Source organism: Lithobates pipiens, unplaced genomic scaffold (genome assembly GCF_037356315.1).
Source record: "Lithobates pipiens isolate NorthernLeopardFrog02 unplaced genomic scaffold, aLitPip1_a1.2 Scaffold_17, whole genome shotgun sequence".
Taxonomy (NCBI): Eukaryota; Metazoa; Chordata; class Amphibia; order Anura; family Ranidae; genus Lithobates; species Lithobates pipiens.
This window is the reverse complement of record NW_027507755.1, coordinates 8,697,190-8,708,106: the sequence shown is the minus strand read 5'-3', so window position 1 is coordinate 8,708,106 and position 10,917 is coordinate 8,697,190. Positions and strand designations below refer to the sequence as shown.

General features: G+C 43.0%; 1 protein-coding gene across 1 annotated transcript in view; it reads left to right on the top strand.

Annotated features, from left to right (window-relative positions):
* Positions 1-2,086: 2,086 nt before the first annotated feature.
* The window catches only part of MED17 (mediator complex subunit 17), a gene marked incomplete at its 5' end in the record, with an annotated part of 40,679 nt that continues 31,848 nt past the window's right edge, over positions 2,087-10,917 (top strand). Inside the window, 1 exon segment of the mRNA XM_077484982.1 lies at positions 2,087-2,171. Coding sequence (XP_077341108.1) covers positions 2,087-2,171 — 85 coding nt within the window.

Below are 10,917 nucleotides of genomic sequence, written 5' to 3'. Positions count from 1 at the left end.
GTTCCCTCTGCGTTTCTTCCGGGTATCGCGGCTCCGGCGCTGTGAGTGGAATATCCCCTGTGCGCATGCGCCGTTGCAAGGGGAATATCTCCTAAACCGTATGGGTTTAGGAGATTTTTTTTTTTTTTTCTTTCCTACAAGTAAAGCCTCATACACACGATAGGACTTTGTACAAACTTTCCCTTGGATTTTTGTACAAAGGGCGTCGGCCCTGAACTTGTATTGCATACACACAGCAGGACTTTTTCAGCCAACTTTCACCAAATCACGTGGTTTTTCTGCTCTTTACCGCCACCTGTGGTCAACTTCTGTATTGTTGTCTGATCTTTTGCATTGGTTCTGAGCATGCCTGTTTGTACTTTGTACAAAAGTCCTATGGTTTTCTGTACACACGATCAGACTTTGCTCCATCAGACTTTTGTTGCCAGAAAGTTTGTCCATTCGCACAGCCAACAAAAGTCCGATGAAAACCAAAAAAGTTTGTCCGATGGAGCGTACACACGGTCGGATGTTGCTCCAAAACAGCTAATTTGCATGTTTGTTGTCAAAAAGTCTGATCGTGTGTATGGGCCTTAAGCCTTATTATAGGCTTTCTTGTAGGTAAAAGTCATTTTTATGACTATACAACCACTTTAAGGCATCAGCATACCAAGACATTCTGGACAATTTCATGCTCCCACAAATGGGCACTGACTGGCACTATCATGTAACAAATGAAATCAGTGATGCCCAGCAATGCCACCCATCATTGCCCATCCATGCCACCTATCAGTACCCATCATTGCCGCCTATGAGTGCCCATCAGTGCCGCATACCAGTGCCGCCTATCAGTACTCAATACCACCTCATTGGTGCCACCTCATCGGTGCCCATCAGTGCCGCCTTATCAGTGCCCATCATTGAAGAAGAAAACTTACTTATTTACATAAAAATTTAACAGAAGCAAACAAAAACTTGTTTTTTTTTTCAAAATTTTCGGTCTTTTTTTTTTTTTTTATTTGTCGCGCAAAAAATAAAAATGGCAGAGGTGATCAAATACCACCAAAAGAGAGCTCTATTTGTGGGAACAAATTTATAAAAAATCAGTTTGGGTACAGTGTTTGACCACGCAATTGTCATTCAAATTGCGACAGCGCTGAAAGCTGAAAATTGGCTTGGGCAGGAAGGCGTCTAAGTGCCTGGTATTGAAGTGCTTAAATAAAAGATTTTTTTTTTTTTGGGCATGATCAGTCATATATATCAATACCAATGCCAACATTTCACGATTTCTGCCAGGGTATGCAAACTTTTAAGCAGAGCTAAATTTTTACTTCAGGTTTTCCTGGACTGGCATTTGCTTTTCCAATATCACAAGAGGATTTTAATTAACCACTTGCAAAAACAAAAATATTCCAAAACACTGATCTTGGTGTTTTTGAATGCTTTCTATGGCAGAGGAGGGATTTGGGGTTTTACAGACCCCAGATTCCTCCATAAAGAGTAAATGTCGCATGCTTATTGCTGTACAAGGGATGTTTACATTCCTTGTGACAGCAATAAAAGTGATTTAAAAAAAAAAATGTAAAGCAACAGTGTAAAAATTTAAACAAAAAATGTAGGAATTTTTTTTTAGTGTCCCTGTTTCCCCATGATAGTATATGCGTGTGTCAGTCCCACACACACACAAAGTGGTAAAATGTTAAGGCTTTTAAAGTGTCGCCTACGGATAGTAAAATGTACGATGTTTGTCGCTGTTGCATGGGCGTGCGCAATTTTTAAAGCTCAACATGTTTGGTATCTATATCCACTCTTGTATTTTTTAAGAAAATTGTGGGGTTTTTTTTGTGTTGCGTGTTTGCATTAAAATAAAATAAAAAAAGTGTATCTACCCCCCCCCCCCCCAAAAAAAAACGCTGCACAAATACCATGTGACACGAACAATTGAAAAACCCACCAATTTATTCTCTATGACCTCTGCTTTAAAAAATATATATGTTTGAGGGTTCTAAGTCATTTCTAGCAAAAAAAAAAAAGTTTGTTACATGTAAACAAAGTGCCAGAAAAGGTCTGGTCTTTAATAATGTCTTTTTGTTGTTGATTTTTGCAGGTTTCCATTCAGAAGCAATCCCCAGACATTGGTGACCTAGGAACAGTGAATTTGTTCAAACGTCCTGTACCTAAAGCAAAACCAGGTACACGTTATGTTTTTGTTATCCTACAGTCAGTGCATATTTATATTGTTTTACAGCAGGGTAACCATACATTGATAGCTTGTCACAACATAAGAGGAAACAAAAGATTTGAGGAGTTTGTTCTTTAAATATAGAGTATAGTGCAGTGGTGGCGAACCTATGGCACGTGTGCCACATCTGGCACTCAGAAGCTCCGGCAAACACGGCCTCCTCATACTTCACTAGAAGGACAAAGCGCCCAGTGTCCCCATACTGTCCTGATTTGTTCCATTGGTGAGATGAGGCCGGAGCGGCCGGTGATGAGCTGCGCCACGTGGGCATGTTCTGTGCTATGATGATAGCAGGAGAGGTGTGTGTGGGCAGATGGAGCAAGACTGGCTACATGAGTGTCACTGTGCCACTGCCGTACCACAACAGAGGGAAGAGAGAGTGGGGAGTTGCAGAGGGGGGACCAAATGTGTGATGGAGTGTGCCATGAGCTGCATGGAGGGGTGTGATGCATGGTGAGGAGGTGTGGTGCTATGAGTTACTTGGGGATGTATAATGTGCTGTAGCTCACTGATGTGATGTGGCTGGACAAGAGCGTGGTGTGAGCTGAAGGCCAATACACAATGTGCTAGAAGTTTACAGTGTGATGAGATGTGCGATTTGCTGCATGGCGATGGATGTTGGCACTTTGAAATAAATAAGTTGACTTTATGTTGCTGTTTGGGCACTTGGGCTCAAAAAGGTTTGCCATCACTGGTATAGTGTAATAAATAGGAAATGGGAATAACATAAAATTGAAATTATAACTAAAAGAAAATATATATTTTTTTTTAGTTTGGATAGTGGAGAGGGATTAGGGCACCTGTTAAGTTACACGGCTGTCTGTGCCCCCGTTAGGGAGATTTCCCTTCGCTATTTGTCCTGTTTACCATTATCGTTCAACGTGAAAGTAAAAAAAAAAATCCCAAATTTTGGGTTGTCCCCAGAAAAGTAATCGAGGGGAACTCTTCTAATGGGGATACTAGTAGGGCTGCAACTAACGATTATTTTCATAATCGATTAGTTGGCCAATTATTGTTTCGATTAATCAGTTAACCGTAAAAAAAAAGGTGTGGTGTATAATTTAGTTAATATGTAAAGTTAAAAAAAAAAAAAGTCAATTTATTCTTAAATATCTCTATATGCAGTGGTAAATATAAATAACCAACTATATGGTTAAGGAGCAAAATATCTAATCCACTCTGAGAATAACAGACAGAAGAGATATACTGTATCTATTAGAGGGGATATATACTGTACATAGTATTAGAAGAGATATACTGTATACACTATTAGAGGTTATATACACTATTAGAGGGGATATATACTGTATATGCTATTAGAGGAGAAATACTGTATATACCATTGGAGAGATATACTGTATATACTATTAGAGGAGAGATATACGCTGTATATACTATTAGAGAAGAGATATACTATTAAATGGTCAATCTGGTGAATATCATCAGACTCATTTACTTTAACCCCATTTTGTTACCGGCCGATTAATCGATTAATTTAATAGATTAGTTGTCGATTAATCGATTAGTTGTTTCAGCCCTAGATACTAGTTCTTGTGACCTGGGGGTCCCTAAGGAATACCCTTAATTTTGGAAATGGGACAGGAAGTGAAACGAAATCTCCCCAATGGGATTAAGATGGCACAAAATATGACGCTACCTTGAGCTATCAAAAATGAAAACTGTTTTGCCTATAGTTTTACTTTAGTATTACATTTCAAGAGGAACAAAACAGCCATATGTATAATTTTTAAAGTGGAGGTTCACACAAAAATTAAACCTCCACTTTTCAGAACCCCCCCGTTGTCACATTTGGCATCTTTCAGGGGGGGGGGGGGGGGGGGGGGTGAAGATACTTGTCTAAGACAGGTATTTGCAGCCACTTCTGGGCATAGACTCCTGTGGGAGTCTACGCCTCTTCTCGCCCCGCTGTCTGCCGGGGCACACACGGGCCCCAGATACAGCAGGGACCATTTAGATTGTGCAGCGCGACTCCCGTATGCACAGCAGGGAACCAGGAAGTGACGCTGCAAGGCTTCATTTCCTGTTTCCCTTACTGAAGATGGCGGTGGCAGCATCTGAGGACTGAGGGACGGTTTGGCTTCAGGTGCTGACATCGCGGGAACCCTGGACAGGTAAGTGTCCTTATTTTTAGTCAGCAGCTGCAGTATTTTTGTAGCTGCTGACTTTTTAAAAAAAAATTATAATTTGCGGGACTTCCATTTAAACTTATGTAAGTTTACATGTCCTCAATAGCTGGGTTGGCTACACAGCTTCAGTGTATCTGAGCTCAAAGATGTAAAGCTTAACCACTTCAGCCCTGGAAGGATCTAACCCCCTTATTGACCAGGCCATTTTTTGCGATATGGCACTGCGTCGCTTTAACTGACAATTGCACGGTCGTGCGACACTGTACCCAAACAAAATTGATGTTCTTTTATTCCTACAAATTGAGCTTTCTTTTGGTGGTATTTGATCACCTCTGCATTTTTTTTATTTTTTTCTCTATAAACAATGATCGACAATTGTGAAAAAGAAAAAATAATTTTTTTACTTTCTGGTTGAATTCACATCCAAAAAAAAAAAAAACTATTTTACAACTCAAAGTTCAGTTTAGGCCAATATGTATTCTGCTAAATATTTGTTGGTAAGAAAAAGAAAATGTACATTTTTGGCTATGTTCCTGGTACACTGGACCTCTCAGCTTGAGGGTCATACAATCTAGATCCGGGGTCGGCATCCCGTCGATCACGGCCAGGCGACGAGTACATCGCATCACATTGCCGACCCCAGGCTAAACTGCTCCTTCCCAGTGGCAGACCAGGGTGAGAAGTCCAGGCTTCAGAAGTTGAGAGCCGGGCGGGCGTAGAGGTGGAGGAGAGAGGCAGGCAGAGCGCTGAAGGCGAGAGTCAGGAGGGTGGAGCGGTGGAAGAGACTTGCTCAAACACTGAGCTAATGAAGCAGCAGGTGTGGCCGCACTGGGGCTGCTGTCAGATCAGGAAGGAAAGAACAAACCCGGCAGGCTGAGCAGTTGAGAGAGGCGGGCAGAGCAGCGGAAGGGACTTGCTCTTGCACTGAGCTAATTCTCTCACTGAAGCAGCACAGCAGGTGTGGGCTCACTGGGGGGGCTGCTGCTGCAGAAGTTTCTTTAGATGTGTAACCCAAATAAAAAACGGTGAGGGGGACCGCAGCAGCTTCAGTGAGAGAATTTGCTCAGTGCCAGAGCAGGTCTCCTCCACTACTTCGGACTTATTACTCTGAGCTGGGTATGTTCTGTTTTTGTGGTTTTGCAGCGGGGTGGGTAGGAGGTAAGGGAAGAGAGGTTTTTTGTTTTTGGATTGATGCACCTGAACTGTGAAGAGGGGGCCTGTAATGTGTGGGGGAGGGCTGTGCTATGGGGGGGGTTCTGTATTTGAAGAGCTGGTTGGTCTGTCCTGGACAGGGAGTCTGTACTGAGAAAGTAGGCTGGGATCTTTATTGTGCGGAATATGGGTAAGGACTGAATTGCATTGAACAGAGGGGGTTATTTTGGTGATACTTTGTAAAGTGGTCTGTGTGTTAGGCTTGTTCACTCTAGTGGTTGGGAGACGGCTAAACCACGGTTTTACCACCTTCCAACTACTCCCCCTTAAGCTGCAAAGGCAGTGCCCAGGGGTGTATGCACACTGTGGTCACAATACTTTGGCTTGTGGCCCTGGAAAGAATTCTAGGGCTTTATATATTATTGGGGGCTTACTAGTAAAACATTTTTCTAGAAATTAATAATAAGGTGCACCTGGTGATCTTTGATCTCCTCCATGTTGTTAAAGAGGGATTCCACCTACAAAAAAAAAATATTAAAAGCCAGCAGCTATAAATACTACAGCTGCTGACTTTTAATAAACAGACACTCACCTGTCCCAAGGTCCAGCGCTGTCGGCAGCCGAGACCAATTTATCGATTGGGTCTCGGCTGCTGCCGCCGTCATTCTAAGTGGGGGAATCGGGAAGTGAAGCGTTGCGGCTTCACTTCCCGGTTCCCTACTGCGCATGCACGAGTCGCGCAGCGAGCTAGGAATGGTCCGTGCCGTCTCTGGGACCCGTGTGTGTCCCAGCAGACGGCACGGTGGGACAGGAAACGGCATAGACTCCTGTGGGAGTCTATGCCCAGAAGTGGGTGCAAATACCTGTCTTAGACAGGTATCTGCACCCCCTCCCCCCTGAAAGGTGCCAAATGTGACACCGGAGGGGGGGAGGGTTCCGATGAGCAGAAGTTCCACTTTAGGATTTTAACCCCGCTTTAAGTTAGATCTTCACGTCTTAAAGGTTGCCTACCCCTGATCTAGATTCATATTGACAGTACCACAGCAGCGGGTGTATATCAACCATAAGGGAGGAAATAGAAAACTCGCAGTGGAAAGAGGTGTAGAGCGGATACTGTCATGGGCAGAATTGAACTTGCCCGCTGTCTACAGCCCAGGAATGGACAGTTAGTAGGCAGACTTTCTCAACTGTGACAGCACCTAGGTCTATGGAAGTGGTCTCTAGACCCAGAGATGTTCCAGAACCTTTTTTACTGGTAATGAACTCCAGCTGTGGACTTCCTGGCCTTCAGGCTGAACATGCCCAGGCATTTTGTGGTACTCCTACCTGTTTAAACTCCTGGAAAGATGCTACAAGCACTCTTCCAGATTGCCTTAATCTTTTTTGTTTCAAAAACCAATTTACCACCTTGTATTATTATTTCAGGTACTTGTATAGTGCTGTCAGTTTACGCAGTGCTTTACATATAAATTATACATTCACGTCAGTCCCTGCCATCAAGGAGCTTACAATCTAATGTCCCTAACTCACATTCATACATACTAGGCCCAATTTTTAGACCGGATCCAATTAACCTACAAGCATGTCTTTGGAGTATGGGAGGAAACTAGAGTACCCGGAGGAAACACACGCAGGCACAGGAAGAACATGCAAACTGCAGGCAGGTGGTGTCATGGTTGGGATTCGAACCAACGATCCTTTTTACTGCTAGACGAAAGGGTTAACCACTACACCACTGATGTCGCCCATCATCTTTCTGGCTTCAGTGGCATGCCCTATGTAATGGCTTCTTTTGAGGGCTTGTTCGCACCATACATGCATGAAAACATGATTGGAAAACCACGCAGATTTCACTTGCAGAGATGACATTTTATATCAGAAGACATCGGTTTTCATTTGCGTTTTCGGTGAGTTTTTATGCATTTTGACATCGGTTTTCATACGCATCAGTTATGTGCCCTGTTAACACCAATGTTGATTTCATGTAAGGTGTTTTTTTTTTTTCCCCGAAACCTGCATACAAGTTGCAGATTCCTGTGCCAAAAAAATAAATTCCACACACTGCGGTGTGAACAAAGCGCATAGAGAACCATTGTTTTCTTTGATCCCTTGCAGAACGTGTGCAGAAAAACTGATGTGCCTGCACCATAGTGTGAATGAGGCCTTAAATCAGTGACTCCCATGCTGCCAAAAGCTAGGAAGCCTGCTTCCCTCAAGGTACATGGAAGACCTAGACACTGTACATAGAAGACCTTTGCTTGGTTCAAGGCGAAAAGATTTCTCCCTAAAGAATTTTCTGTGGGACGAATCCTTGTCTTTTAACAGATGAGTCTGGACCAGCGTTTGGCCCTACCCACCACAAGGGTCAGGACTTTGTGCTTGTGATTGTTTCCTTTTCTTTGATCGATAACTTTGGCCCAGGTGTCTCCCCCTTTAACTCCACGGTATCTAAATTTGTGTTCCTCGGCACTTCAAAAATTGGCTTTTGTCTGGTCAAGGGTATTCCCTTTTCCACTCTCCCTCAGTTGTGTTTCTTGTTGCCTTCCGCCCTGCAAGCTAAATGTCTGACCCGGTGACCTTATTCTGTACAAAACCCATTCTAGTCTTACACAAGGACAAGGTGGTGTTGTGTTCCAGAGCTTCCTTCCTACCTAAAGTATGTTCAGCCTTTCACCTTAACTAGGATACTGCTCCTCCTCTAAAGTCCGACCCTTTATGGGTCCTGTGATCATGCTGTATTACTGCTTTGCTGCAAAACTGAGGTATGCTGGGAGTAGGAGAGGGTTTTCCTGGGTTGTTCTACAACTTTTTTATTTATTTTTTTGGCAGTGTCCAAGCCACCTCTAGGCTGCACTATAACCCGGAATTGCCTCCAAGAAAAGGATTTTACTTTGAGTACAAAAGGCCTGTCTTGTATAACTGTCTAGTTTTGTTTTTAAGGAAGTATACTATAAAAGAGGACGGTTATCTATAGTTATATTTTGCTTTTTTGTTCTAATTCATCAAACTCAAAATTTAGAGTCTGTCTTCAGTTTGGCATTAAAGGCTATTGATCAATGTATAACAAAAAAAATTACTGTGTGTGTGTATATATATATATATATATATATATATATATATATATATATATATATATATATATATATAATATTATACACACACACACACACACTCACTAAACAGTTGTGTGTCCTAGGGGGTAAAGTTCCCTTAGTGTGCTTATTGTCAGTAATTACATTTTTTTTCAGCTTTTATTTGCATTATTGCACTTGCATCTGCAATTGTATCAAAGAGACATGTAAAGCAGATCAAACCCCCTCGCTTCTCAAGTGTTCATCTGCCAGTGCTTCCCCCATCACAGCTGTCAATAGAAAAACGTGTTTTGGGTATATGGAAAAGCATGCAACTCCCTCCCCCTATTATGCAGTATTTGGGCATAGTGACCAATTGTCAGGTCAAACATAGTCATATGACAGAGGGCTTGACAGACACCAAGTATTTTTGTAGTATCTGCAGAGTGGCAGGGGATTGCTGCAGAGGTAAATATCACAGGGTCATAGGCAAGCTTTACACAGACAACTGTCACTTTGACTATTTAAGTAGCTGTTGTGTGTTTATTTTTTTTATTGTTTTTTTTTTGAGTAAGTCTTTTAGGGTTCTTTCACACGGGCTTGTCCATGTATGGACTTTGCTTTGCTCAGTGGGGATCGAGCTGCTGATCCCCGCTAAGCAGGCGGATGACAGGTCGGTCTCCACTCACTGTGAGGAGATGGTCCAGTCAAAGCCCAGCTGTCGTCTATGGAAATCGGGTGAAACGGACCGCCTGCCCGTTTTCATCCAATTCACCAGACGGATGGAAAATAGGGTTTCCATCCGTCTGGATTTCACGGACAGGATCGGATAACTGCGCATGTTAACGGACATGTCACCACTGACATCCGCCGCTCCATAGGGCTGAATGGAGTGTCCGATCAAGTCCGCCTGAAAAACTGACAGAAAAGCCTGTGTGAAAGGGCCCTAACACTTGAAGCCCAGGCCTTTTTTGACAATTTTTTGTTTACAAGTAGACAGCAGTATTTTTTTTGCTAGGAAACTACTTAAAGTGCCACAAACATATGTTTTTGTTTTTTAGCAGAGACCCTGGAGTATAAAATGCTGGTTGTTCACTTTTTATTGAATTTAAATGCAAAAAAACACAATACATTACCCCATTTTTGAGTAAAATGTAAAGATAGGTACCCAACATGTCACCACCCCTCCGGCTGCAAACATAATTGGGGTTATGGCTGACAGCTGCAGCCATAGATCAGGTAAACCACTTAAAACCAACACACACACTAGATAAACAGTATCTCACAAAAGTAAGTACACCCCTCACATTTTTGTCATTTTTTTTTTTTAAATTGTATCTTTTCATGTGACAACACTGAAGAAATGACAATTTGCTACAATGTAAAGTAGTGAGTGTACAGCTTTTGTAAATTTGCTGTCCCCTCAAAATAACTCGACACACAACTATTAATGTCTAAACCACTGGCAACAAAAGTGAACATGTCAAATTTGGGCCCAAAGTATATTTGTGCCCAATTTTGTGTGGCCATCATTTTCCAGCACTGCCTAAACCCTCTTGGGCATGGAGTTCACCAGAGCTTCACAGGTTGCCACTCCTCTTCTACTCCTCCATGACGACATCATGGAGCTGGTGGATGTTGGAGACCTTGCACTTAACCTTCCATTTTGAGGATGTCTTACAGATGCTGTATAGAGTTTAGGTCTGGAGACACACTTGGCCAGTCCATCGCCTTTGCCCTCAGCTTCTTTAGCAAGGCAGTGGTCATCTTGGAGGTGTGTTTGGGGTCGTTATCATGTTGGAATACTGTCCTGCAGCCCAGTCTCCAAAGGGAGGGGATCATGCTCTGCTTCAGTATGTCGCAGTACATGTTGGCGTTCATGGTTCCCTCCATGAACTGTAGCTTCCCAGTGCTGGCATCGCTCATGCAGTCCCAGACCATGACACTCCCACCACCATGCTTGACTGTAGGCAAGACACAGTTGTATTTGTACTTCTGGTTGCCGCCACACACGCTTGACACCATCTGAACCAAATAAATTTATCTTGGTCTCATCAGAGCACAGGACATGGTTCCAGTAATCCATGTCCTTAGTCTGCTTTTCTTCAGAAAACTGTTTGGGGGCTTTCTTGTGCATCATCTTTAGAAGAGGCTTCCTTCTGGGATGACAGCCATGCAGACCAATTTGATGCAGTGTACGGCGTATGGCCTGAGCACTGACAGGCTGACCCTCCACTCCTTCAACCTCTGCAGCAATGCTGGCAGCATTCATACATCTATTTCCCAAAGACAACCTCTGGCTATGATGCTGAGCACGTGCACTCAA